The sequence below is a fragment of the Pan troglodytes genome, chromosome 18, assembly GCF_028858775.2.
Source record: "Pan troglodytes isolate AG18354 chromosome 18, NHGRI_mPanTro3-v2.0_pri, whole genome shotgun sequence".
In the NCBI taxonomy this organism is placed as follows: domain Eukaryota; kingdom Metazoa; phylum Chordata; class Mammalia; order Primates; family Hominidae; genus Pan; species Pan troglodytes.
In genome coordinates, this window is record NC_072416.2 from 3052091 (window position 1) to 3079961 (window position 27871).

The 27871-nt window shown below is 64.2% G+C and overlaps 2 protein-coding genes across 3 annotated transcripts; one reads left to right on the forward strand and one right to left on the reverse strand.

Annotated features, from left to right (window-relative positions):
- Window positions 1-10: 10 nt before the first annotated feature.
- FBXL16 (F-box and leucine rich repeat protein 16) lies at window positions 11-13030 on the reverse strand. Its single transcript, XM_016929066.4, has 6 exons — window positions 12760-13030; window positions 4432-5078; window positions 3003-3511; window positions 2563-2647; window positions 2205-2268; window positions 11-1935 (listed from the first exon to the last, which is right to left on the reverse strand). Exons 2-6 carry the CDS (start codon window positions 5062-5064, stop codon window positions 1787-1789), a joined length of 1440 nt encoding a protein of 479 aa, XP_016784555.1. The 5' UTR covers window positions 5065-5078; window positions 12760-13030; the 3' UTR covers window positions 11-1786.
- A 9209-nt stretch (window positions 13031-22239) lies between these two features.
- On the forward strand, window positions 22240-26795 carry METRN (meteorin, glial cell differentiation regulator). 2 transcript variants are annotated; one of them, XM_001156928.8, is made up of 4 exons: window positions 22240-22515; window positions 22710-23110; window positions 24059-24118; window positions 24197-26795. In XM_001156928.8, exons 1-4 carry the CDS (start codon window positions 22412-22414, stop codon window positions 24511-24513), a joined length of 882 nt encoding a protein of 293 aa, XP_001156928.1. In that variant the 5' UTR covers window positions 22240-22411; the 3' UTR covers window positions 24514-26795. The 2 variants fall into 2 exon arrangements, with proteins under 2 accessions (XP_001156928.1, XP_054524580.1); XM_054668605.2 differs by lacking the exon at window positions 24059-24118 and having other exon boundaries at window positions 22260-22515; window positions 24197-24610.
- Window positions 26796-27871: the final 1076 nt, after the last annotated feature.

Here is a 27871-nt window from a genome sequence, read left to right on the forward strand (position 1 = left end):
CTCAGACACATGTTTTTACAACTTTTTTAATATATATTTTTATAAACAGGTCACGTGATAAAATAGCACAAGAAACACTTACCAAATATAAGGTTATATCTTCCGCATATACAGGAGAATGAGGTCGTTATGTACAATAAGAAAATGATTTTAGGGGTTGGTTGGTTTTGTTTTCCTCTCTCCCCTTAATTTTTCCTCCTACAGTCGTTGGAAATATCACAGCTTCAGTTGCATTAATACTTTGGGCAAATGGACAGCTGCCCCTCCCCACTAGGGGTTGTGGGGAGGAGGGGCTGGAGAAACTGGCTCCTGACCACTCAGCCCTGGAGCTTCCTGGGGCTGGCACTCCAGGGACAGGAAAATCTTTGGGCTGTTGATCTGTTTCTGATTCAACAGCATCTCTCTCTCTCTTTCTCTCTCTCTCTCACTCTTTTTCTCTCTCTCACTCTCTGGCTCTCTGGAAACTGGTTACTCTCTTCCAACCAGATAGGGAGTGTCCCAAGATTGGGTGTGGGCGCGGTATCTCCTGGGGCTCAAGGTTGGGATGGGAAGGGGTCCCAGCCCCCTCCTCAGCAACAGCTGAGATTTGCCAGCATCCCCCAGGACTTCCAAATGTCTCGGGCCGACAGAGCACGGTCAGAGCCCATTTGGGCAGACAGAAGTTTGGGAAGCTGGGGAGGGGTGAAGTGGGGGTGGGGGGGCAGGCTAGAAAGGAGCCCTCCCTCCTCGGGGTGTCTAGGGTGTGCTGGCCACTGGAAGATTGGAGTCGCTGACCCAGTGCTGACCCTGACCCTTGGCTGGGTCCACTCTGCAGACTCCACCTGAGGAGACCCACCCAGGGTGAAGCTCGGTGCCCAGGCCTGAACTGAGCCCGGCCGGGTGCAAGGGCTGAGGTGTGAGGTCGGCCCAGGCCTCTTCCCAGGCCTGAGGGTGGCTACAGCTCGGGGCTTGCAAGGTGCCTGCGCCACCCCTGGGTTGAGGCCGACCGGAGTCAGCTGGGATCATGTTAATGACTCCAAGTGATCGCCAGCCCTTCTGCCCTCTCCCTGCCCAATTCTGTCTCAGCCTGGCCAGGGACCAAGGCCGGGTTTTGGGGCGGACAGGGGACTGCCCCACACAGCGGCAAGGAGGAGGAGAGGCCGCGTGGGTCAGGCTGGTTGGGTGAGGAGGTGCGGGTGGGGCTTGGGCTCTCGGCGGCGGGCCATGGCTTTGGCGGTGGCCTGTTTCCCCTGACACCCCTCGGAGGGCTCCAGGCATGGTGCGGTGGAAGATGCAGGAAGCCCGTGGGGCTCTTCTGGGCCCGTGTCCTGGGGGACCCAGCCCCCTCAATCCCACTGGGCCCTGCCCGGGATGGGGGGACAGTGGGAAGACAGAGCGGGTGTGGCGGGGAAGGCGGTAAGGGCACAGTCTGGAGAGCTCAAAGCCCCCCCAAGGACCGAGCCCCGCCCCCCAAGCGGGAGGGCGAGCGAGTGATGGCGGCGGCTGTGGCTGTGGCGTGGCGGAGGGCGGCGTGCAGTGCGGGCACGAGGGGCATGCACAAAGTCCCCGAGTGTGCGTGCGTGCGTGGGGCGGGCCCACCCGCCGCCCCCCTGCCCGGGGCGGGGCTGGGAGGGCGGAGGGACCGAAGGTCGGGGAGGGGCTTTCCCTCGGCTCGCCCCGCCTCCCGCGCTGGGCCGGGGGCGCGGGGGCTCCCCCGAGCGCAAGGCGGGAAGAGGGGGCTCGGCGGCGCCCCGCGCCCCCGCCCAGGTCATGGCCGGGTTCCCGCGACCGGGGCGGGGGCCTCGCGCTACTCAATGACGAGGCAGCGGGGCAGGTGCTGCGAGAAATACTTGAAGAGCTCGGGGGTGGCCCCGGGGCAGTTGGTCAGCTCCAGCTCCTCCAGCTCCTGCAGCTGCACCAGGCCCGACAGCCCGGTGGTGGTGAGCAGCGGGCAGCCTGCGGCGGGGTCAGAGGGCGGCTCAGTGCGCGCGGCCCAGGGCTTGGGCGGGGAGCGGGGACGGCGGGGTCAGAGGGCGGCACAGTGCGCGCGGCCCAGGGCTCGGGCGGGGACGGCCGGGCCGCGCCTCCCTCCTCCTCCGCCTCGGACCCGGGACTGTGTGTCCGCGCCGGGTGTGAGTTTGCACAAGGACTGGGCAGGTTGGGCGGGTGGACTAAGTGGGGGTGGGTGGTCACTGCCAGCGTCAGAGCAGAAACGGGGGTCTCACCTGCCAGAGACAGGAGGCGCAAACTCCCCAGGGCCAGGAGGTGCTTCAGCCCGAAGTCTTGCACCTGTCGGGAGTGGAGGAGCGACTTAACGATTTCCGCTCGCACCGAGGCGGAGGGCACCCTGGGGTCCATGGAGGGCTAGGCGGGTTCAAGCCCGGGGCTCCTCCGTCCCCCCCGGAGCCGCGAGGCGGCTGGGAAGTGCTCGTGGGGGCCGCCGGGACCCCTGCGTTCCGCTTAGGTCGGCTGCTGGATAGGGAGGGGCCCCAAACTCTCCCAGGATCTGAGTGGGGCCGGGAGCTCTCCCCGCGCCCCCACCTCCCCGCCGATTGCCCAATCCCGGGGCGTGAGAGCCGGTACCTGGCAGCACCATCGCAGGTAGAGGCTGCGGAGGGACGACATGGTGGACAGATAGCTGAGGCCAGTGTCCGTGATGCGTACACACCTGTGGTTGCACCAGAGGGAACCCCCACCTTCAAATCACCTGGCCCCGGCCATCCCTCGTCTTCCTGGGAGTGCCCCTGGCGCGAATCCCTTCCTGCCCCACCCGGAGCAGCCGCTGGCCCCTCCTCGCTCCCACCCACCGGGAAGGACGGGGGTCCAGCCAACCCGTGCTGCGGTTCTGCGGTTCCCACTCCCCAGGCTGCGGTTCCCATTCCCCAGGCTGCGGTTCCCATTCCCCAGGCTCCGAGGGCTCTGCCCGCCGCGCCACAGCCCCAGCCCCGCCGGAAGCCCCCGCCCCCGGCCCCGTGCAGCCCCGCCCGGCCCAGCCCCGCCCGGCGCGGCCCGGGGGCGCGCACCTGTCGAGCACGAGCTCCTCTAGGCGGTGCAGGTCGCAGGCCACGTACTCCAGCGCCATGTCGGTGATGCGTGGGCACCACGAGAGGTCAAGGCTGCGCAGCTTGCGCAGGTTCTCGGCCACGAGCTCCACGCCGTCGTCGGTGACCTTGGAGCAGCCCGAGAGGCTGAGCGCGGTGAGGTTGGGCAGGCTGTGCACCACGTTGACCACGCCGTGGTTGGTGATCTCCCAGCAGGAGAGCAGGCGCAGCGTGTGCGTGCTGTGGCCCTGGCGCGCCGTGAAGTAGGCCAGCGCCGTGTCCGTCACGTGGTAGGCCTGCAGGCTCAGCTCCGCCAGGTTGGGCAGCAGCTGCGAGATGGCCGCGATGGCGTCGTCGGCCACGTTGATGCAGTCACTCACGCTCAGCGAGGTGATGCGCGCGCTCAGGCTGGACCACAGCCCGGCCTCGGTGAAGTCGTTGCAGCCCGACAGCTCCAGACGCACCACGCCCTGCATCTGTTCAAGCATAACCTGCAGGCGGGCGGGCGCCGGGTCAGGATTGCAGGAGAAGGGGTGGAGCCCGCAGGGAGGAAGCAGTAGGGTGTAAACATGCAGGGAGCTGAACCCTGAAAACATTTGGCAGTGTGTGAGGAGGCAGGGCATCGGGACGAGAGCCCAGGGCCTGGCCAGGGCAGGTGCTGGGGGCGTTGGCACCAGCGTTACAATTAGACTCCAGACCCGGCTGCCAGGCGGCTCCTCTGACCTCTACTCCTGGGGGGCTCCCCCTCGCATCCTCCCCACACTGCATTTGTATTTATTTATTTATTTATTCATTCAATCATTTTGAGACAGAGCCTTACTCTGTTGCCCAGGTCCCAGGCTGGAGTGCAGTGGCATGATCTCAGCTCACTGTACCCCCCGCCTCCCGGGTTCAAGCGATTCTCCTGCCTCAGTGTCCTCCCAAGTAGCTGGGACTACAGGTGCCCACCACCAGGCCTGGCTAATTTCTGCATTTTTAATAGAAAGAGAGTTTCACCATGTTGACCAGGCTGGTCATGAACTCCTAACCTCAAGTGAGTGGCCTGCCTCGGCCTCCCATAGTGCCAGGATGACAGGCTTGAGCCACCGGGCCTGGGCCCTGCATTTAATCCACTGCCCTGCTGCTGCCATCTTGAAAATATTGGTTGTCTTTGAACAAGGGACCCACATTTTCGCTTTGCGCGAGGTCCCCTGTAGTCAGTCCTTCTTTCCCCAACCCCAAAGCCACCATCCTCTCCAGCCCCCACAGGGTTGCTGCTGCCCGCCCCTGCCCCCCAGCCCTGTCCCCCCCACCATCCAGCCTGGGCGCACACACCCCCCCACCTCAAAGCCACCATCCGCTCCCACCTCCATAGGGTTGCTGCTGCCCGACCCTGCCCCCCAGCCCTGTCCCCCCCGAGCCTGGTGCATACCTCGAGGCCTGCGTCCGTGATGGTGGAGCGCTTGAGGCTCATGGCTTTGACACCCTTCTTGGAGAGCGCATAGTTGTCAATGAACTCACAGATGTCCAGGTCGGAGACGCCAACCAGGCAGAAGCCCTCGAAGCCTCTGGCGGCAAAACCCTGCAGGTTCACGAACTCCTTCTCGCCACCAGGCAGCACGTTGTAGAGCTCCTTGGCATGCAGCACCGGCGTGAGGCCTGCCCAGAACTTGGGCTGGTACAGCACGCGCCGCCAGGCCTTGCACACCTGGGCCAGCACACACTTCTCGCAGGCCGAGAAATACCAGAAGAGCCCATTGAGGATCTTCTCGTCCGTGGCCAGCGGCGGCCGCTCCACTGGGTGCCCAGGTGCCAAGGCTGAGGCTGGTCCACCTGCCGGGGGGCACGGGCCCCCAGCCAGGGCAGCCCGGGACAGTGGAGCAGCCAGGCTGGGTGGTGGGAGGGTGGGTGGGGGTGGTGGCTGGCAGGGGCGGTTCTTGGTGGCTGGCGTGCCCTTGGTGATGCTGGCCGCACCCAGGCCGTTGGGCTGGCCCGGCAGCTTCACCAGACCGTTTCGAGGCAAGCATGGAGGCTTGGGGTCGCCGTCGATGCCCGGGCTCGACATCTTCCTGGCACGCTCTGTGGATGAGGGCCGGGAGGGGGAGTGAGTCTGTTGCTGAGTCTGGAAGGCTGGGGTTGGGGGCGGGTGCAGTGGGGCTCCTTCCCTCCTTGGGCGTCCCTATGGTGCTCCCAGAACCACCAGACAGAGAGGATGGGAGTGCCTGCCTTTCCCTCCCAGACTGTGAGCAGCAACAGGAAGCCGACGATGGCCACTGGCGGCACTCACTGGGCACCTACGGTATGCACTGAGCCCAACCTTCATTGCCCATGGACACCCTCTTTTTCTTTTCTTTCTTTTTGAAACAGAGTTTCGGCCGGGTGCGGTGGCTCATGCCTGTAATCCCAGCACTTTGGGAGGCCGAGGCAGGCGGATCATGAGGTCAGGAGATCGAGACCATCCTGGCTAATACAGTGAAACACCATCTCTACTAAAAATACAAAAAATTAGCTGGGCACGGTGGCAGGCGCCTGTAGTACCAGCTACTTGGGAGGCTGCAGCAGGAGAATGACGTGAACCAGGGAGGCGTAGCTTGCAGTGAGCCGAGATTGCGCCACTGCACTCCAGCCTGGGTGACTGAGCAAGACTCTGTCTCAAAAAAAAAAAAAACGAAACAGTTTCACTCTTGTTGCCTGGAGCGCAGACTGGAGTGCAGAGACAGGAATCTTGGCTCCCCGCAACCTCTCTGCCTCGTAGGTTCAAGTGATTCTCCTGCCTCAGCCTCCCGTGTAGCTGGGAATACAGGCGCCCACCACCACGCCCGGCTAATTTTGTATTTTTAGTAGAGATGGGGTTTCTCCATGTTGGTCAGGCTGGTCTCAAACTCCTGACCTCAAGTGATCCACCCGCCTCAGCCTCCCAAAGTCCTGGGATTACGGGAATGAGCCACCGTGCTTGACCGGACACCTTTTTGTTTGCCCAGTGAGGCCAAGAAACGCCGACACTCTTTGGCACTTAGGTACCATGATGGCCATTTTACAGAGAAGAAAATGGAGGTGGACCTGGTGAGGCCAGGACTGCTCTCTTGACCTCTCTGCTGTGCCGTCCACTGTAGGTACCCACCAGGCCCACCCCTCTGGGCAGGCCAGGGGAACTGAAGGGAAGGGTCTAGGGTGGCCTCTGGCCCCTCCCCTGCAGGGTGACTGCACAGCGCTCAGGAGGGGCTCTGGTGCTGACTCTGCAGCCACCCTCCACATGCACAGGAGCTTCCCTGGCTCAGAATCTACCTAAGGGGCTGGGTGCAGTGGCTGATGCCTGTAATTCTAGCACTTTGGGAGGCTGTACCCACTGCACAGATGAGGAAACTGAGGCCAAGGCTGGGCAAACTGCCTGCCCGAGGTCATGGCCAGATAAGTGGTGAAGCCAAAGTTCGGGCAGAGCTGGCTGAGGAAGGCCATGCGGAGGTTATCTTCAGGCCAGCGACATCCACGCACAGGGTGGAGTGGGACCAGTTCCAGGCACCCTCCTCAGGCCTCCAGTCTGTGAGTGGGTGGCAGGGGGCACTGGGCACAGCCACGGAAAGAAGCAGAGGTGGGACCCTCACTGTGCCACCATCTGCTCCACAGTTCGGATCTCCTGCCGCCCCCACCCCGACATCCGGGGAGGAGGTAGAGCCCCTGGGGTCACACGCCCTGGACTTGAAATGGGCCCCACCCTGGCTCTGTGGTCTTGGCAAGCCACTTCCCTTCTCTGAGCCTCAATTTCCTCACCTTGAAGCCTGGGGAGGTGACCACGGTACCTGCTCCCTTGGGGCATTGCAAAGCGAACGAGCTCAGTGCGTGGCTCATAGCAAGGTCTGGGAGAGTGATGTCTGAGCCCCACGGCCACACTCCAGGGCAAAGCAAGATGCATCTTCCCCGGTCTTAGGTGACTCCAGGACTAAGCCTGGAGCCTCATGCAGGTCCTGCCTTCCTGCCCCAAAATCTCAGAGGAGGGGCCAAAGCCTCTCCCAGCCCACCCTGCTCCCTCCTGCCACAGCCTCACTGGGAGGTCTCTTGGAGCCACCAAGGGGGTGTCTGAGAGTCTCCCACGAAGATTCCAACGCTTGGGGTGGGCCCTGCAATATGCAGACTCTCAGGAAGAGGATGGCTCACATCTTTTTGGCTGAGTGTCCCTTCTGGGGCTACAGGGCCTGGCCTGCTCCACCACAGAGAGTGGCGGGGTCTCGGACGGCACTGCAACCCCAAGGCCCGCAGCCCATTCCCCATAATCTGGTCAGAGTGGAGGGGAGGCAGGGAGGCAGGGAGGCAGTGGGAGGTCCTGCCCCGCTCTTCCCAGCAGCAGGTCCCCACATTGGCTTCCAAGCCCCAGACAGGGCCAGCCTTGCCACTGGTCCACATCTGGGGAGGGGGTGTAGACCGGGGCTGGGACCAGGGGTCTCGCCAGCACACGTGGCCCTCGTGGCTGAGAACCCAGCTTTGGGTTTAAAGTCCTTCCTGCCCTAATGGCAGGAGCCCCAGCTCCACCCTCTGTACCATCTCCCCCTCCCCAAAGTATCATTCGGGTCCTGGAAGGTGAGGCCGGGCCCTCCACAGAGGAGGCACCCACAGCCGGTGACCCCCATCACGTGCCCATGATCAGAAGGTGCGGCCTCCGGAGGCTGACATCACAACGTTTGCAAGGGCCGGCTGGGGTCGGCACATGATTCGACCTCACGGCCGCCCTTAGGGGTGGAGGGGTCGCTACCTCGGGTTTGGGGAAGGAACACGAGGCTCTGAGGAGTGAATTTGCCCCAGGAGTCCGGGGAGGCCTGGCGCGGGGCTGCCTCGGTTCCCTCCCAGAGCCGGGGAGAGGGGATATCGCAGGATGCCGGCGCCCGAGGCGGCAGCACCAGGCCCACGGGCGCCCCAGTCTAAATATCCTCCGTGCCCCTAGAGCGGGGACCCTCGCTCCCCAGACCCGGAAGCGCCGCTTTCCCCACCAGGGACGCCTGGGCCTCCGCAGACCCCGCCGGCCGGCGCGCCACCCGCGCCAGCACCATGGACAGCGGCCGCCCAGCCGCGCGCTCAGGGCCAGGCCCGGGCTGGCTTCCACCGCGGACAGCAGCGGGGTCGGGGCAGCCCCGCAATCCCAAATCCCGGCAACCCCTGCTCAGCAGGGAGGGGCCCCGGGGGCGAAGAGTGGGGGAGAAGCCGGGAAGGATCCGGAGGAGGCGGCGGGGGCGGCGCCAGGGGAGGAATAATCCCGGCGCAGTGCCGATTTAGGTTGAAAACGCTCCCAGTCATGGGCCTGCACGTGGAGCGCAGGGGCTGGGGGAGGCATTCGCAGGGCTCTTTTCCCGCCCCGCTCGGGAGCTCACGTTTGCCGGCGCCCACAGTCCCGTCCCCACCTCCAGGCCTCAGGGTCGAGATGGAGAAATCAAGCCGCACTTTGAGAGCCCACAGGAGGGAGGGGACAGGCTGAGGAGCGGCCGTCTGGGTATGGGTCCGGGGCCTGGATTCCCTCATCCACACCCGCAGCGCTGCCAGAAGGCGCTGCTCTGCCTGTGGTCAGCCCTCGACCTGTGTGCTTGGTGGGAGCTGCATCCCTGCACAGGCAGCCCCACTGCTCCCCAATCTCGCGTCCACGTTCCTGCCGGCCCCCGCTGCTCCTCACACTCCTGGCTTGACTGACTCAGCCCGAATATCCCCCACCCCGTAGCTCAAAAATGCAAACAGCCACACACTTTGGCCCAGGCATGGGCGCTGTGGGAGAAAGCTGAGCTCAAGTGGAGACTGGAGCCTTTCTGCCCGTTCAGCGAGAAGTCCCTGGGGGCTCACACAAGGGCCCCTCTGCTTGGCCCTGGGCCCGGCCCCACCCACCCAGCCAGACGGTCACCAAGGAGCCGGTTCCCATGGCTCACAGAGCCCCCTTTCCTGCTTGGTGACTGTGAGAGCCCTCGTTCCACCCAGAGGGGCTCGGACGACCTGCGTGGGCTGCTAGGGACCGCCTCTCCCTTTAGGGACAAGCAGCCCGGGTGCTAATACGGGGAAGGGGCTTGTTAAAAAGGTGGCCATGCCTGCACCGTCCTCAGCCTCAGCCCCTGTGGTGCTGGCTCAGCTTGAAGTGGAATTCTGTCGAGGCTCCGGAGCTCACCCCAGGGGAAAGAGAGAGAGGTGGACCCCCACCTCAGCTGTCTTGTCCTCAGCAGCCTGAGCCTGGCCTGGGAGCTGCTGGGGAGAGGTGGCCGTGGCCTCTATGTCCTCCCCAGGGGACGCATTGTGAAGCGTGTGGCCAGAGTGAGCCTAGGGAGCACGGTGGGGCCTGGGTGCTCCTGGGGGTCCCCACATGTACATGTACAGCATCCAGGCTGACCATTCCCAGACGGCCATGCGGGGGCCCCGCAAGAGCTGCCTCTTCTGCGAAGCAAGTCACTGAGCCCGGAGACCTCGGCTCCTGCCCCTTCCCAGCCCTGATGCCACAGCCCAGCCATGCCATTCCTCCTCCCCTGCTCCTCTGCCTGGGCACACGCCGTTCCCCCTGCTTGCCTGGCAGGGTTTCCCTGTCTTAGCTCTGCAAGCTCTTCTCCTCCATCCCTCAGCTCCTGGTGCAAGGTGGCCCCTGCCTCCTGCTCCGGGACCCCCAGCTCTTGAGAAAGCGTCTCCAGGGTCTTGCAATCACATGGGTTATCATCACTGTCCACCTGGTGTCTCTCCTCCTGGCCTGAGGACTCTTGAGGACAGACAGCACCAACGTGCATGGCCTCTGCATGTTCGCGGAATGAATGAATTAGGGAACGAATGAATGAATGCGGAATGCGGCTCCGCCAGCTCAGTCACGCAGAAAGGGGTGCAGCTGCCAAGGCCCCTGGAGGGCTGATGGAGGATTGGTCAAATTTAGGAAGAGGCCGGTCAGCGGGGAAGGCACAGCTTGGGAAACTAACCCGGATCGTGCCATGGCCAGTGTCCGCGGGGAGAGTGGCCTCTGGGGTTGGGACTAGGTTGGTACCTGAGTCACTGAGAGGGCTCCCAAGACCCCAGGGCTGGGGTGGGCCTTGGAATACACAGAGCCTTCAGATGAGGAGGGCCCATCTCCTTTTCAGCTGGCTCCCTCTTCAGGAGCTGCAGGGCTGAGGAAGTGGCTGCCTGTCCTCCACCATCTGGCCTGAGCCAAGAGAGGGAAGGGGGTCCTCCTGCCCCGCTCTCCCTGGCACCACACGCACCCCTCCTCTGACCGGCCAGAGTCCTTCCTTCACACACTGCCTAACCAGGAGTGGGGAAGCAGAGCTTGCAGACGGATTTTCCAGAAGTTCCACAGAGCTAGGATTGGCTCCAAGAGCCCCGGGGCTGGCTGATTCCCTCTACCTGGGTCCTGGCCAGGTGTACCTCACAGGGTCCTCGCTCTGCCCTGTTCTGCCTCATGGGGTCTCGATGCCTTCCTGCTGGGCCCTGGGCTGGTGGTCTCTCCAAGTACTGCCCTTATCCTGCAGGGTCCCTGCCACGGCGCTGCATTCCTTGCAGAGGCTGCACACCGCGTGCCCACCCCTGGGACATCCTTTTGGACACATGCCTGGGAAACCTCCTCACCCCTCAGCGCCCCCAGTTTGAAGGTCTCTTCCCCCATCTCTGCTGCCCCCATCTCTGTCAGCACCAGACTGGGGCACAGCCTAACCAACCACTCAGCCCTCATAGAACCTCAGGGACCATTGAGCCCTGCCTGCGGAGGGCCTTAGAGCTGGGCAGGGCCCTGGTGGCCAGAGAAATGCACATCGGGCTCCATCTGCAGTGGCAGCCCCAGAGCCTGGGTGACAGCTGGGGTGGCTGGGGATTGGGGACAGGGTGCAGACTGACACATTCCGTGGCAGCCCCGTGACGCAGGCACACCCGTGTCCCTGCCACTTGGCACGTGGCACAGCGGCAGAGCTCCTCTCCCGCCCCCAGTTTGAGATGCTTCTGGGGGTGCACCAGGGGCTCTGAGGAGGGGCACCATGGCGCAGCAGGCACGTGGCCTCAAGAGAAACCCGTGTTGCTGCCCCAGCAGACTGAGGGCCCATGGTCAAGCCCAGGGCAGCTCAGCCTTGAAAGCTGGACACCCTGGGGAGTGGGTGCTGGGATCCAGGCCTCATCTCAGCCCCTGCTCGGAAGAGCATGAGCACTCTCAGAGGCGAGGCCTGGGCCCCTACTGCCTACTGCTCCAGGCAGCTGCCACAAACCATCACCCCTCTTTCCTGCCCAGTGAAGGAATGAGGCCTGAACCCACACATTGCAGCCAGTTTGGCCGTTGGCTCCTCCTGCACCACTGGTGGGGAAGGCTCAGTCATCTGCTCACCCACAGAGCTCCCTTCACTGCCACCCCAGTCATGGGAGGCACAGCAGTGGGTGCCCACATGCAAGGAGATGGGGTCTTCGGGTGGCTGAACAGTGCCACCTGGGTGGGAGATCCCTAACTCTCGGCAACACAGGGCTTCCTGGGTCCATGTCCAGCTGGTTCAAGGGCCCCGTGCCTCCCACACACGAAGCCGTTTGTGTCCTTCTCATCAGTGGGAGGTAGGACTCGTTCAGCCGCCCCGGAAGTGGGTGTGAGCTGGAGGCAGTGAGTCTGTCGATGGAGGGGCTGAACTCAAGGGTCTGGCCCCAGATGAGGGGCAGTTGGGGTGGCAGGGGGCAGGGAGTGGGGCAAGTGAGTCCTAGGGTTCCCCCACACAGCGATGTTTGCAGCTGGGCCTTGAATTTCCCTCCCCTCCAGGTGGCTCCAGGTCCAGCCCTGTGTCCACCTCTGGCCAGACCAGCCAGGTTCCACTAGGCCTCTACCCTGGCCTGGGAGACAGAAAACCCCTCAGTCTCCTGGCCTGACCCAGGCCTTCTGCTCCAAGGCTGCTGTCCAGCACCCCGCCGAGGGGGTGGGCTGGGAGACGGCCCTGTGTCCAGGGAGGCCTGAGCTGCCCCTGGCCACTGGGCCCTCGGATGCACGGGTGTGGGGGAAGGGCCTGAAGGAAGAGGCAGGTGAGGTGGCCTCCGCCATCTGCTCCTCCTGCGGAGGGCAGGCTGCCCGAACAGAGCCTGGAGCCTGGGAAGGGCCTGGAGTGGCCGCTGGGCCATCAGTTCCTGAGGCTGCCACCGCAGCCCTCTCTCCTTCTGAGGTGATGGGTGGGGAACGCTCTCCACCCACCTAATCCCCAGGAGGACACCGGACCCCTCCCGAGCAGGTCTGAAGGTGCCGCTTCCCTTCTGAGGCCCTCCAACCTTGGCCAAGGCCCGGTCCCGCCTCCAGAACCAGGAAGGTGCCAGCCTCCCCCCACCCTCCTCCTCCCGCGGGCGGTAGCTCAGCGCAGGCCCCGGGTCCAGAAGCCGCCCGCCCGGGGAGGGCCGCCCCTCAGGCCGCACATCCCCGCGACCCCCATGCAGTTTAACGGTCTCTGGCCTGTCACTTAGGTCCGGGGGCGCCCTCTGAGCCGACCAGGCGCCCGGGGTGGAGGCCGGGGGCCTACAATTCCTCCTTTCGGCGTCCCAGGAGGCACGGACCCCCAGCCCCGGCCGAGTGGCCAGCGGGGAGCGGCCCTCTTCCGGGCCAGGGGCCGGGGCGCGGGGCTGCGGGAAGGCCAGGCAGGGACCGAGGCCCAGCGGCCGGGGGGGAGGTGGGGAAGGGGCTGCCGTTACGTAAGCCCTTCCCGGGCGGCGGCGGCGCGGCCCCCACCCCCACCCCGCCCCCTCCTCATTGTGGCCGCCGGGGAGGTGCGGCCTGGCCCCCTCCCGGCCCCGCAGCCCGGCCGCACGCGCACCTTACCTCGGCCCGGGCTCCTGGCTCATGCCACGCTGTCCGCCGGGCGACCTCCCGTCATGGGGAGCCCGGCATGGGCGTCGGCGCGCGGGGGCCGCCGGGGTGCTGGACTGGCCGGCAGGGCCCGGCCGCGCCCTGCGCCCCGCGTCCCGTCCTGGCCGGGCCCCCTCGGCAGCGCACGGAAGGGAGCTCCCGCCCCAAGCCTCCCACCGGGGAGGCTGAGGCTGTGCCCAGATAAATAAGGCCGCTTTGCAGGGAACCAGGCGGGCGCCTCCTCCTCCCCTCGCCCTCCCCGCGCTCCTCCGCGGCCGCCGCCGGCGCCGCGCGCGCCCCCTGCCCGGCACCAAACGCCGCGCCCTCGCGCGCTCCCGGCGTGGGGAGCCAATCCGGGTTCGCGAGCCCGGGCGGGGGCGCCGAGAATGCCGAGCCCCGCCCCCGCCCCGCCCCGGCCCCCGCGCGCGGCGCGCTCCCGGCACGGCGGCCACGAGCACGCGCCAAGCCCGGCACGCGCCCCCGCCCCGCTCGCCGCGGGCACCCGCACAATAACAAACCCCGGCGCGCGGCGGGCGGGGAGGGCGCGAGAGCAGAAGGGAGGGCGAGGGGAGGCGGGAGAGCAGGCGCCGGCGGGTGGCCCAGGGGTCCGGGGTCCTATGGGGACCGGGGCGGCACCGCGCATCCCAGCCCTTGGCCACCACTTGGGGAGGCGAGGAGGGCGAGACCCGGCCCAGAGGAGACAGGGTGGTCAGACCCCCGTCTCTGGACCCTCCCGCCCAGCCCACGGCAAGGACCCTTCACAGCCCTCACACCCCCCGCGCACCTGCTGCGTGCCCGGCCGGAAGCCCCTCATTGGAGACCCTGGCACACCCGCAGAGCGCGAAAACAAGTGACTGCACGGATCAGTTCAGACAGTGACAGTGAAAGCACCCGAGGGCTTGCGGTGGTGACTTCTGGCGGGGGCTTCCTGAGGGTGCCCCACTGGAGCTGAGACCCCCCCACGGTGCGAGGGAGGGATGGCTCGGGAATGGGGGTGCAAAGATCCGAGGAGCCTGGCAAGTTCCCTCGGGAATAAACTGGAGGCTGGAGGCGGCGGCTGCTGCAGCCCGGGGCAGGGGTGGGGCGTGCTAGGTTAGGTGGAGGACTCGGTGGGGACCGCTGGAGACCCCAGACGCCCCAGCAGGCTCAGGGCAGGAGAATGGAGGCCAATGGCGCCCTATCCTGGGGTCTCCTGGGAGCAGGGCCGGGGGAGGGAGCAGGTGTGGGGAGAGCAGAGGGGTCTTTGCACCGGGAAAGAGCTACAGGGCTGAATGGGGCTCCTGAGAGTATCTGAATAGGAGTGAAACCAGCTGCTGTTCCCAGCGTCCTGATGGGAAGCCTGGCCGAAGGGGCCGGTGTGAGGCCTGGGGTCAGCGGGAAGGAGGGTCAGACTGACGGCACCCTGGCTGGGTCCCGGGGTGGGGTGGTTCTGTGCTTGCTGTGGGGGCGCCACTGGGTCTACCTGGGGTGAGCGCAGCAGCTCTTCTGCGTAAGTCTTGCCCGGTACCTGGGTACTGACCAAAGAAGGTGCCCGGAGTGGGGCAGACAGGATGAGCCCCGTGAAGACAGTTGGGGCAACAGGGGAGCGGCGGTCCAACCTATCCGGGCGTCTCCGGTGCGTGGTCTGGCAGGCTGGCCCTCCGGCAGCATCTTCCACCCCAGGCGTGGACTGCTCCCGGTAGGAGGGTTTCACCTCGTGCCTGGGGCTCTCACCACAGCAGGTGCCAGGGCCTTAGGCAGAGAACAAGCTGTGCTTGTGTTGAGTCCCAGCTGGGGCTGGAGCCGGACACACCCCAAGCGCACAGGGCGGGCCGGACACACCCCAAGTGCATAGGGTGGGCTGGACACACCCCAAGTGCATAGGGTGAGCGTGGGAGTCAGGCATTTGGGTCATGCAACCCTGGCGAGGCCCAAGAAGCTAGCCCTGCCTGTGGGGAATCTGAGCAGGGAAGAGTGTGTGGAAGATCATCACAGAAAGGCCAGCCGTGCTCCTCCAAAGCTGTGACCCACCTGCCCTCCACCTGTGACCAGCTGTGACCCACCTACTCTCCACCTCTGTCACCAGCTGTGACCCACCTACCCTCCACCTCTGTCACCAGCTGTGACCCACCTGCCCTCCACCTCTGTCACCAGCTGTGACCCACCTACCCTCCACCTCTGTCACCCCACCTGTGCCGGGCAACTTTGTCTGTCTCCACCATGGCTGGTGGCAGCTACTTCCCCACTGGTCTCTCCACCCCTCTCCCATCTCCTTTTCTCCCCAGGGTGCAGCGGGGTCATTTTGCCGTGCAGACATGGTCCTGTTCTTCCCAGGGCCCTGTCCATTCTTTGCTGAAGACTGCACAGCCCTGAGTGCCTGGCACGGCTGGCCCACAGCCTCGCTCTATACCTGGCCCCTTGAGGATGAAGCTTCAGCCACACTGGCCTTCTTCTGGGGCCAGGACAGTGCCCCATCCCTAACCTGGAGCGCCCCTCCCTTCACCTGGAACCCCTTCACCTGGGGCACCCCTCACCTGGAGCACCCCTCCCTTCACCTGGAGCTCCCCTGCCGCACCCCTCCCCTGGAGCACCCCTTCCTGGAGCATTTCCTCACGTGGAGCACCCCTCCCTTAGAGCACCTCTCGCCTGGAGCACTCCTCTCCTGGCCTCTCGCCTGGAGCACTCCCTTGCCACTTGTACCTGGGTGACTACTTGCCTTACTGACCTTGGCTAATGTATTCTCCCCTAGGTGCCCTCCCTCAGGTGGACAGGGCCACAGACCCGTGTCCTCACCTCCCCAGCACCAAGGACCTTCTTTTCTCAGCCTGTGTCTGCCTGGTGTCTGATGGTGCGTCTGATGAGCTATTGGCTGACTGTGCCTGCTGAGGGCCAGGGTGCGGTCTTCTTCCCCACCACCCTGTCCCTGGGCACTGAGCCTCCAGCTCAGTACGTCACAGGTGCATGGCAAATTTGGCGAATGAGGGAGACAGCGATGCGTCAGCAGCATGAAAGGTGACTGGCACCAGCAGTTTGGATCGCCTCCTGTGGCGGGAGGCCCTTGTAGAGGATACCTTTGGAGAACAGCTCACACCCCAGAGGGAAGTGGCTTGGACAAAGGGGGCTGCTCAGCAGACTTCGATCTCCTCTGGGGGATGTGGATACTGCTCAGGCCCGCACCCCTCCATTGGTCCTGGAGACTGATATGGGAGGCAGTATGTGCCTGGGCTCCGGAGGGCACCTGGAGCACCCCTCACCTGGAGAACCCTCATCCAGAGCACTCCTTTCCTGGAGCACCCCTCACCTGAAGCACCCTCAGCTGGAGCATCCTCTCACCTGGAGAACCCTCACCTGGAGCACCCTGTTACCCGGGGCACCCTCACCTGGAAAACCCTCATCTGGAGCACCCTCTCACCTGGAGAACCCTCACCTGGAGCACCCTGTTACCTGGAGCACCCTGTTACCCAGAGCACCCTCATCTGGAGCACCCCCTCACCTGGAGCACCCCTCACCTGGAGCACCCCTCACCTGGAGAGCCCCTCTCCTGCAGAACCCCTACCAGGAGCATACTTCACTGGGTCCACCCCTTGCCTTGATGCCTCAGCACTGAGGAGTCTCCCATCTAGGTGGCTGGGAGGGCACTCTGGAGCCATGGGGATGAGGACCAGAGGCTGCTGGTACATCTTGCCCTGAGACTTTGGAGGACTGCAAGGGGACCCACATTCACTTCAGCTCTGCACCTGTGGTGATATCCCCACACTGGAGAGCAAAGTGATTGCTCCGGGGGCCAGATGGCCACGCCACCATCCCCCCCCACACTGCCCCTGCCCCCTGCCCGGAGCACAGCCCGAGAGCACCCAGGATCATCCATGTGAAGCAGCAGGCTGTGGGTATGTTTGGCCGTCCCGACCCCTCCACAGCCAGAATGGGCACCCATAGGCATGAGAACCTCACAGCCGTTAGGGGTGCCCTGAGTGCCATGGGCGGTGGGATTTCTCTGATGCCCTCCAGCTCTGCTCCCTGCCTGGCTCGCCCCCTATCAAGGCTAAGGATGACTCAGGGCCCAGCCATCACCATAGCAACACGCGTCGCCTAGCAATGGCGGTCTCCCGGCAACGGTTGTCTCCTAGCAATGGGATATTTTCCTGGGCCCTGGCTGGAGCCCGGCAGTTATTTTTAGCTCCGCAGCAAATCAGTCGGCAGCTGCATTTTCGGCTCCTTGAAGAGAGGCAAGGTGTGGGGGGGTGAGTCTCTCGGCAAAGGGAGGAAAGCATCCCCAAGATAGGAATCTTGCTGCCGTGGGCCCGGAGGTGCAGGCCTGTGGGTGGGCGAGGCCGGATCCTGCCTGTGCAGGGGGGCAGGTGGCCGGTGGAGGGGAGCCAGGGGTTGTGCAGGCTGCCTGGATGAGTTGGCAGCTAGGACTATGTCCTTGATGGGCCCCCAAGCACCCTGAGCCTCGTAGGTCGGCTGGGTAGAGGGGACGCAGGCCAGTGCTCACAGCTGCACTATCAGAGCGTGTTTCTGGGTGGCCCAGGGTCTGGCAGGCTCTTGGTACCCAGTGCCCCTCAGTTGTGGGAGCCATCTTCACTGTCCCAGACCCCAGCTCCACCCAGGGACGGGGCAGCAGGGCGGCCGCAGAGCAGCACATTTGGCCAATCCCGTGCAGGGCTCAGCTGGGGACACAGGAGGCGCTGGCTTCAGGTCAGCCCACACCTCTCTCCTCGCTCCGCTGCCAGTGAACAGAGACACAGGCGGGGGTCTTGGCCTGCGATCTGGCCCTTCTCTCTAGGCTTCCTCCCCATTTCCTGGGGGATCCTGTTCACCGGTGCGTCCAAACTCCCCAACTCCCTCAGGGCGGATGGGCTGGGTGGGGCCTGCCTTACCCGCCTCCCCTTTGTAGCAGGTCAAAGGCTCTGAGGCAGATGGAGCTTCAAGCAAACAAGGAGCCCCCAGGGCTCACCCTCTGTGGTTCCTGGTTTACTCGAAGTTCCGTCTGCCTCAGGGCCTTTGCCCCTCTTCTCCCCAGGGTTGGGGCTCCCGTCCTGCCCCCTCCATCAACTCCCCTCGTCCTTGATGTTGCTCCCCCAGGGCCCCAGCCAGCCCAGCTCCTGCCCTGGCCGTGACAGCTGCTATTCTGTGCCCGGCACTGTGGTGTCCCCAACGGGTTGTTCGGCACTCCATGGCGCAGCCACCTGTCCGCAGCCGCTCCCCTGCCGGACGTGGGGCTGCCTGTGCCAGGCACTGCTGGGGCCCTGCTCATGGCAAATGCAGCACTGGTGTCCTCCGCAGGCCGGAACCTGTGTCTGGGGGGAGAACGCAGTGGCCGAAGGTGGGAACCATGTGGCAGTGACCAGGGTCTCGACCGCCCCCACCCCAGCACCCCCTCAGGCTGCAGCTCCAAGGGCCCTCTGGGCAAGACAGGAACAGAAACCAAGTGTCAGGCTTCGGGACAAGCTGTGAGGCTGGCCGCCCTGCCTTGGGCTGAGGGGCCTTGTGATATGGCGTCTGTGTTTGGCCACGGCCAGGCTGACCCGCAGGCGGGAGAGATGATTGTCCCAGACTCTGCACTCTCCAGGGGGGGGCCTCACGCGCCAGGCCCAAGGTTCCTGAAACAAAGCCTGAGGGAAGTTCTTCCTTTTGTCTGCCTTGAGTATGTCTTGTTGCTGTCGTTCTCGTTCTGACTTGGGTGGAAATGGAGAGAGGCCCCTTCTGGGGTTTCAGGGCACTCAAGGGTCTGGGGCTTGGGGCACTTGAGGGGGCCCCCAAACAGCACAGACAGCCACGGCATCACCTAAGCTTGGGGATGCCTTCCAGGCACTCCTCTGCCCAGCCACCCCCCACTTAGTCTGCTGGTATTTACTGAGCACCAGCACCCTGGCAAGTCGGGTCCTGTACCCATAGCAACTGAGGCCAGACTCGGCCTTCCAGGCCCCTCCTGTAGGCAGCACAGCACTCACTGATGCCAGGTGCTTTCCTGGGTGGGGCCAGGGGCTGTGAGGAGAAGGGGTGTGTGTCCAGGGCTTCTCCTGTGGGTGGCTGCATTGGCACCGGACCCCCGGAGATGAGGCTGGGGAGGAGGCAGGGACGCCCGGGGTTGAGGCATCAACTCGGGGCCAGGCATGTGCCATTCCAGACCAGGTCACCCCAGGAACCCCTCCCTCCAACCACAGACACTGGCCCCTCTCTGGGGGAGGCCTGGGGAGAAGTCTGGGGCCCAGGCTGTCAGGAGGGTGTCTGGGGCTGACCCTCACGCCGCCACCAGAGGGCGCCTGGAGCCCACCGTGCTGACCTGGGGACCGCCAAGCGGCAGCAGCCCTGGACGGCTGGGTGGCTGCAGCGGCCGACCCGTGTGCCTCTCCCCACCTCTGCGAGCACCTCATGTGCTCAGCCCCAGGCCGAGTCTACCCTTTAACCTTTACGATTTTTATATTTTATTTATTTATTTTTTAATTTTTATTGAGACAGGGTCTCCTCTGTTGCCCTGGTTGGAGTGCAGTGGTGCAATCACAGTTCACTGCAGCCTCACCCTCCTGGGCTTAAGCAATCCTCCTGCCGCAGCCTCCCAAAGTGCTAAGACTACAGGCATGAGCTGCTGCACCCAGCTAATTTTTGTAGTTTTAGTGGAGTTGGGGTTTCACCATGTTGGCCAGGCTGGTCTTGAACTCCTGATGTCAAGCGATCATCCTGCCTCAGCCTCCCAAAGTGCTGAGATTACAGGCAGGAGCTGCCACACCCGGCCTTAATTTTTATGTAATTAATTAATTAATTTTTATGAGACAGACTCTCACTCTGTCACCCAGGCTGGAGTGCAGTGGCGTGATCTCAGCTCACTGCAACCTCCACCTCCCGGGTTCAAGCGGTTCTCCTGTCTCAGCCTCCCAAGTAGCTGGGACTGCAGGCGTGCACCACCACGTCCAGCTAATTTTTGTATTTTTAGTAGAGACGGGGTTTCACCATGTTGGCCAGGCTGGTCCCGAACTCCTGACCTTGTGATCTGCCTGCCTTGGCCTCCCAAAGTGCTGAAATTACAGGTGGGAGCCGCTGCGCCTTGACAGTTTTTATTTTTAATTGTAAGATATACATCATAACATCTACCATTTTACCCATTTTAAAGTGTGCAGTTCCGTACTGTTGAGTACATTTATGTTGTTATGTAATCAAGCTCCAGAATTCTGTCCCCATTAAGCTCCAACCCCTCATTCCCCTCCCCAGCCCCTGCTCCACTTTCTGTCCTCATGACCGTGACTACTCTAAGGTGACTTACAGAAGTGGAATCCAACAGTGTTTGTCCTTTTGTCTCTGGCTTATTTTGCTCAGCACATAAGCCTCCAGGCTCATCCAGGCTGTAGTGGGTGTCAAGGGGCCAGAACTTAATTCCTTTTTATGGCTTAATAATGGACCCACCGCCAGGGGGCGCGGTGGCTCACCCTATAATCCTAACACTTTGGGAGGCCGAGGTGGGCGGATCACCTGAGGTCGGGAGTTCAAGACCAGCCTGACCAGCATGGAGAAACCTCGTCTCTACTAAAAATACAAAATTAGCCGGCATGGTGGCACATGCCTGTAATCCCAGCTGCTCGGGAGGCTGACGCAGGAGAATCGCTTGAACCCAGGAGGTGGAGGTTGCAGTGAGCCAAGATCGCGCCATTGCACTCCAGACTGGGCAAAGAGCGAAACTCCATCTCAAAAAAAAAAAAAAAAAAAAGAGGCCGGGCGCGGTGGTTCACGTCTGTAATCCCAGCACTTTGGGAGGCCAAGGCGGGCAGATCACGAGGTCAGGAGATCGAGACCATCCTGGCTAACATGGTGAAACACCCTCTCTACTAAAAAAAGAAAAAATACAAAAATTTAGCCGGGTGTGGTGGCGGGCGCCTGTAGTCTCAGCTGCTCGGGAGGCTGAGGCAGGAGAATGGCATGAACCCAGGAGGCAGAGGTTGCAGTGAGCCGAGATCGAGCCACTGCACTCCAGCCTGGTCAACAGAACGAGATTCCGTCTCAAAAAAAAAAAAAAAAAAATGGACCCACTGCACTTGCTTGTCCACTCAGCTGCAGACAGGCCTTTGGGAGTCTTCTACCTTTTGGGGATTGTGATGGCTACTTCTGACCCGCACCTCGCCCAGAGCAAGGGGCTGGCCGAGCCCAGTAGGCGCCTTGTTCCTGTTTGGCCTGGGAGGGCCCTGGGGTTGAGGGAGGGCCTGGTCAGTGGGATCCAGCCTCCCACTGCCACTGGGCCATCTGGCCTCATCTGTCCGACTGCCACTGGTGAACTCATCTGTCCACCATGAGTTTCGAGCGCCGGGTGGCAGGAGGTTTGGGGGCAGGGGACGGAATGTTCACATCTTCAGGCTGCACAGTCTATGCTGGTCCTTGCAGGCCCCGGCTAAAGCTTCCGTCGTCCGTAAGGGGTTCAGTATGTAGTGGGACCCCTTTGCTTGTGCCTTAGGCCTTCTGTGATCTGACCTGTCGTCCCCACCCACCACCCATGCCCTGGGGTTTCACTGGGCTGCCAAGAGCTCCTTCCTCAGGCCCTTGACCCAGGCTGTCTGCTCTCCCCCATTCTCTTCCTGTCCACCTGGCCAGCCACTGCCCACTCCCTCCCATCAGGCCAACTCAGCAGTCCCGGATGCTGGGAATCCCACACTGCCCCAGCCTGAGGCTACAGTGTGTTTGCGAATCGCCTGTTTCTGCTTGTTTCATCTTGGTGGGGGCTGCTCCTGTGGCCCAGGGGTGTCCTCCCAGCTCCTGTGTCTCTGTGTGCTGCAGGCCTGCAGGGGTGCCCGTGGCTGCTCCATTCACGCCCCTCCAGGAGCCCCGTCTGGCCCGGGGTCGGTCATCCGGCAACTATGGGGTGCCGCTAGGTCTGAGGAAAGGGGCCTAGCCCTGCGGGCTGCGCGCTCTTCAGCAGGACCCCCTCCTGCAGACGGCCTTACCAAAACCCGAGGCCTGGCCCCGCTCCAAGGCGCAGCCCCCAGGCCAGGCCTTCCCTGCCTCTGGAGTCATGACCCCTCTCCTCTGGGGCTCCACCGGCCTCTGGTCAGCAGGACCGGACCTGGTTGGGAGGGATGTGGCCAACAGGCCCAGGTCCCAGTGTTAGGAAGGAGCAGGCCCGGCCGCCCGCGAGGCGGAACCACCAGGTGGGCCACCTTCCCTACCGCCACCCCGAGGTTCCAGTGGACATCAAAACCTCGGCTCCATCAGAGGCTCCAGGACTCCGATCGGGACAGCGCGGGGGGCAAGGCCAGGGTGAGGGCGCGGCGAAGGAGAGACGCACAGCGCGGGGCGGGCAAGGAGCCTCCCTTCCGCGCCGAGGCCCCCCCGCGACCCCCGAGGCGCTTGGACCGTGGGATAGTCCTCCGGCGGCGCCCGGGCTCCGGCCCCGCCCCCGCTCCGCCCCGCGCCTGCTATTGGCGGAAAGTTCCGGGCCGCGCCGCGATTGGCCGAGACGCCGCAGGCCCCGCCCCCTTCCCGACCCGCTCCAAGGCGGCCGCGGCGCTGGGGCTGCGCGGCAGGCGGAGCGGCCGCGGGCTTGGGGGCTTCGCCGGGGCCGGGCGGCCGGCGCCCCCGGCTGCTCCCGCCGCCGCCCGGACCCGCGCCCCGCCGGGGCAGCGGTAGTGAGAGCCCCGACTCCCCGGACGCCGCCCGCCGTGCCATGGGGTTCCCGGCCGCGGCGCTGCTCTGCGCGCTGTGCTGCGGCCTCCTGGCCCCGGCCGCCCGCGCCGGCTACTCCGAGGAGCGCTGCAGCTGGAGGGGCAGGTACGGCCCGGGCGGGGGGCTGTCCCCGCACTTAGGACGGGGTGCGCTGCGGCTAGGACCCCCCAGGCGCCCCTCGGAGCGCGCAGAGCGCTGGGCCGGTTTCCCCATCCGCGAGGCGGCCCCGGGAGGGAGCGGGGGCTGCGCCGGGCGGGGACCCACCCCCGTCTCAGCGCCCCGTCCCGTCCTGTCCCCAGCGGCCTCACCCAGGAGCCTGGCAGCGTGGGGCAGCTGGCCCTGGCCTGTGCGGAGGGCGCGGTTGAGTGGCTGTACCCCGCTGGGGCGCTGCGCCTGACCCTGGGCGGCCCCGATCCCAGAGCGCGGCCCGGCATCGCCTGTCTGCGGCCGGTGCGGCCCTTCGCGGGCGCCCAGGTCTTCGCGGAGCGCGCAGGGGGCGCCCTGGAGCTGCTGCTGGCCGAGGGCCCGGGCCCGGCAGGGGGCCGCTGCGTGCGCTGGGGTCCCCGCGAGCGCCGGGCCCTCTTCCTGCAGGCCACGCCGCACCGGGACATCAGCCGCCGCGTGGCCGCCTTCCGCTTTGAGCTGCGCGAGGACGGGCGCCCCGAGCTGCCCCCGCAGGCCCACGGTCTCGGCGTAGACGGTGAGTGGCGGTCTGGGTGGGACAGGGTGGGAGTCCCGAAGTCTTACCCTGCCTGGGCTTGGCGGGAATGTGCCTTGTCGGCCCCACTGCAGAGGGAAAAAGTGAGCTACAAGGGTTGGATGGGCTTGTCAGGCCACACAGCCTGGGACTGCTGGGGAGGGATGGCCTCCCCGCCCTCCCTTCCCGATTCATCTCTGGAAAGAGCTGGCAGGGGCAGAGTGGAGGGAAGGGGAGGCCGGGCCGAGCAATCCTGGGCCTCTGGTCCCTGAACGGTTGGGGGAAGAGATGGTGGGGGCAGAATCAAAGCCTCCGGCCAAAGCTGTCCGGGGCTCCCTGGCCCAGCGGTGACCTCTCTCCCCTCCCCCAGCCCAACCAACAAAAGTCCAGTGTGCAGCCCGGTCACCATGGAGACGCCGCTCGCCTCCCTGCAGGGCACCAGGCCCAGCTCTTGCTTGGCTCTCCTGGAGCTTGGCGCCTGACCCTGAAAGGGATGGGCTCTCACTATTCTGCCCCCTGGCCCTGGGCCAGGGACCCCAGACCACCCTTCCTCTGCCCCCACTTCCTATCACCCTAGCTGGGCTGCTGCTCTTCAGACCTCAGATCCGGGAAACTAGAGGGGTCCCAGATGCTGGGGTGCATATGTCAGATGGGAGTGCAGGAGGGCGGCCCAGGACAGCTGATCGCTAGGCATGGCCCCCAGGCCCATGTCTGTGTGCATTCCTGCCTTGGAGGTACGCGCCTGCAAGTGTGTTTCCTGAGTACAGGTGTCGCCGAGGGCGTGCACACCTGCTGTGTAGCTCTCTGGGACCCCCAGGTGCCATCAGGCCCTGAGCGCGGGCTCTGCTCATTTGCCTGCTGCCTCCTGCCGCCTGTGCGGACAAGGGACGGGGCCTGGGGTGCTGCCGGGAGAGGGCAGGGCCTCTCCTCACCACCCCCTCTGCATGCCAGGTGCCTGCAGGCCCTGCAGCGATGCTGAGCTGCTCCTGGCCGCATGCACCAGCGACTTCGGTGAGTGTCCCCGCCATGGGGGGAGCCTGGAGCCTGCCTTCCCCTGAATGCCCACCGCAGCCACATGCCTCCCCACAGTAATTCACGGGATCATCCATGGGGTCGCCCATGATGTGGAGCTGCAGGAATCTGTCATCACCGTGGTGGCCGCCCGTGTCCTCCGCCAGACACCGCCGCTGTTCCAGGCGGGGCGATCCGGGGACCAGGGGCTGACCTCCATTCGTACTCCACTGCGCTGTGGCGTCCGCCCGGGCCCAGGCACCTTCCTCTTCATGGGCTGGAGCCGCTTCGGGGAGGCCTGGCTGGGCTGTGCCCCACGATTCCAGGAGTTCCGTCGTGCCTACGAGGCTGCCCGTGCTGCCCACCTCCACCCCTGCGAGGTGGCGCTGCACTGAGGGGCTGGGTGCTGGGGAGGGGCTGGTAGGAGGGAGGGTGGGGGGCCCACTGCTTTGGAGGTGATGGGGACTATCAATAAGAACTTTGTTCACACAAGCTACTGTGGACCTGGTCTCCTGTGTCCAGCCCAGCCTTGGGCCTGCCTCGCAGCTGTGAGGATGGCTCCAATTCCTGCCCCTGGCGGGAGACTGAGGCTCAGGGGAATGGTATCTTGTTCAAGACCATTTGGCAACTGAGAGGGAGAGCAGATGTCAGGAGGAGCTACACCCACATTCCGGGGAGGGGCCGCTGCTGGGTGGGGGGCACGTGGGGACCTGCACTCATGCAAGCTTCTGCTCTGCTGTGCCCATCAGCCCCGTCCTTGCCCGCACCCTTGCCTGCTTCCCTGGCTGGCTCCCACTTGCCTCCCGTGCCAGGTGCTTCTGGGGCTCAGCAGGAGAGGAAAGGGGCAGAGGGGCATAGGGTCCCTCGGGTACGGTGGGGGCAGGCGGGCGCACAGCGCTCCGGCTCTGAGCCAGGCCTGTGAGGGAAGGGGCTGCAGGCTGGCAGGGTGCCGACTTCCCCCATGGCCGCTGTGAGCCCGCAGAGTCATCCTTGGCCCCGTCCCGCCCTTGGGGAAGAATGGGCCCCTCTGTCCTCAGGCCCCTTCGACGTGCTGAGCATCCAGACGTGGCGAGGAGCCCGAAGGGTGTGGGGTCCCCTCTGCAGGGTCCTGCTTGTTGCCTGTTTCCGGCGGGCGGGGTGCACAATGGGGTCTCTAAGGACCGTTTCCCGCCACTGGCCCCATTGTCACTGTCTCCGCCTTCCTCCTCGGCCTTTCAGCCGCATAAAGGGCCAGTGAGGTTTGGGACAGCCACAGCCCAAGGCCCCGAGGCTAAAAGCCCCTGGGTGGGGGTGTTCCAGGACACCTGGCCCTGTGTGAGCTGCCTCCTCTCACCCCAACCCCTCGGATCCTGGGAAAGAGACAGCCATGGCTCAAGGGCCAGGGACCCCTGGGCTGAGCCCCAGAAATGGCTTTCCATTCTCGCCTCGGCCGGGGTGGGGGTGGAGGCCAGAGGCCCTGCCCAGGCAGATGAAGCCCCCAGCTTTCAAGGGGGAAACTGAGGCTGTGTGAGGGACACAGCTGTGCAGGGCCCACAAACACGATCCTTTCTCTAGGTTAGCGGATGCAGATGCCTGATGAGTGCCATGCCCTCTGTGGACACCTGGGGGGGGTCACCTCCAGCGCCGCCCTGGGACTTCCACAGGGCAGCTTGTCTGAAAGCTGCACGTGCAAGGGACTTACCCTTTCACACAGATCACCTGCCTGCCGCAGGGCTGATGAGGATGGGTGAGGAGCGCAGCCACTGGGTGTCATGCACTGTGGGGGTTCTCCCACCTTCTGCCCCTCCTCAGGTTCCTTGCTGCTTCTCTCCTCTCCCAACTGTGGCACGCTGAGGGCTCAGGCACAGGACCGCTCCTCTGGGGCAGCCTCCAAAAACCCTTGGACAACCTCCACTTTTTCATCTTCAGCCCTGACCACTCCCTGGGGCCCATAGCCTTACATCCATCTGCCCCCAGCCCAAACACTTCTGCAAATACTAGAAAAGGAGGTAACCCGTGTGCCCTCCTGCACCGCCTCCTCCACTCCTGTCTTGGAGAGGCTTTCCCGTGGGCCGAGCAACCCCCTTACCTTTGGCACTTGCCCTGATTCTCTGGCCAGCTTCCTACAACCTCTCCTTTTCAGCCACACCCAAGTCCACCTGTTCACAAACACCCTGGGCTGGGCCCTGGCAGAACCCTGGCTTCTACCCACCTGTCTCAGGAAGTGCCTGAGCCTTGCACCTACAGACCCTCCCAGAGAAAGCCCTGGCTTTGCAACCAGCTGTCTTCTCATGAGACACAGGGCCACAGGAGCACCACGGTGCCCAAATGGGTCTTGGAGCATTAGACCAGGGGCTTCATGCCTGCCCTGGGGACAGGTGGCCAAAGTGGCATGGGAGATAGGGAGACGGTGTGGGTGAGCAGGTGGGCAGGAGCTACAGGAGCCTGGGGCCTGTGGATCACAGACACCGTCAGGCAAGTGCCAGTTCACACAGGTACAGGTGGCTGCAGAGTGCCCAAAGGCCAAGAAGCAGAGTGCCTGGTGTGGACGGGAGAGGAGTGGGGAGGTTGGGCGCAGTGGCTCACGCCTGTAATCCCAACACTTTGGGAGGCCGAGGCAAGCAGATCATGAGGTCAGGAGATGGAGACCATCCTGGCCAACATGGTGAAACCGTCTCTAATAAAACACAAAAAATTAGCCAGACGTGGTGGCATGCATCTGTAATCCCAGCTACTCAAAAGGCTGAGGCAGAGGAATCACTTGAACCTGGAAGGCAGAGGTTGCAGTGAGCCAAGACTGCGCCACTGCACTCCAACCTGGGCGAAAGAGCGAGACTCAGTCTCAAAAAAAAAAAAAAAAAAAAAAAGAAGAGTGGAGAGTGCACGCTAGAGTCCAATTAGGTGCATTCATCCAGTAAGCCTCCTAGGTAACTGCTCTAGGTGCAGGGAATAATGCAGGCAGCAGGACAGGAATGGGCCCTGTCAGCTCCCCCTAGAGCTCAGTGTACATACACCCTTCCTTTCCTGGGAGGGCCGTTCCAGGCCCCCAGGAGACAGGACACGCTGAGCTGGGTGGGGCTGGGGCCAACGTGGGCAGGCCTGTGAGACTCTGCACTTGGGAGCTGGGGGCTGTGGTCTGGGGCATACCCATGTCTGGAAGCTGCCTCTGTCCCTGCAGGGGCTCCAGACCCCAGCCACGGATGGCTAAGGAGGAGCTAGGCCAGGGCACGCACAGACAACCCCCAACATTCATGGGTGTCCAGCCCTACCCTGGGTGTGGAGGTCGTGGCCCAGCTGCCTGACCCAGAGCTCGGCTCTTCCACTTGCGCTTCCCACCCCCAGCTTCACAAGGTCACCTCCAGGAACTCAGTCTTTTTGTGTGTTGTTTTCTGGAGAAGGAAGGTGATCTCCCCACTCCCGGGGCTGTCTGCCTTCCCTGTAGCTGGCAGGCGCCAGAGGCCCCCGCCTGTGACATCCGGCTTTCCTCCCACCACACTCGCCTGAGAGCCAGCATCTGTCTTCTTGGGCCTGCTCAAGCTCTCCTCCGTGTCAGCCCCTCCTCCATGCCCTTCTCCCTCAGACCCCAGCCCCCCATCCCTTCACCGCCCACTGAGGCTCATCGCTCAGGCTGTAGGAGGGAAATGGAAGGATGTCCTCCCGGGGTCTGGCTGGCACTGGGTGTCCGGGTCAGCGGAGCGCCCCCAGCAGCCTCCCCGAGGCAGAGTCATGGGGGTGCTGGCGCCTGGACGCTGTCTCATCCCGGGGAGCCGCTTT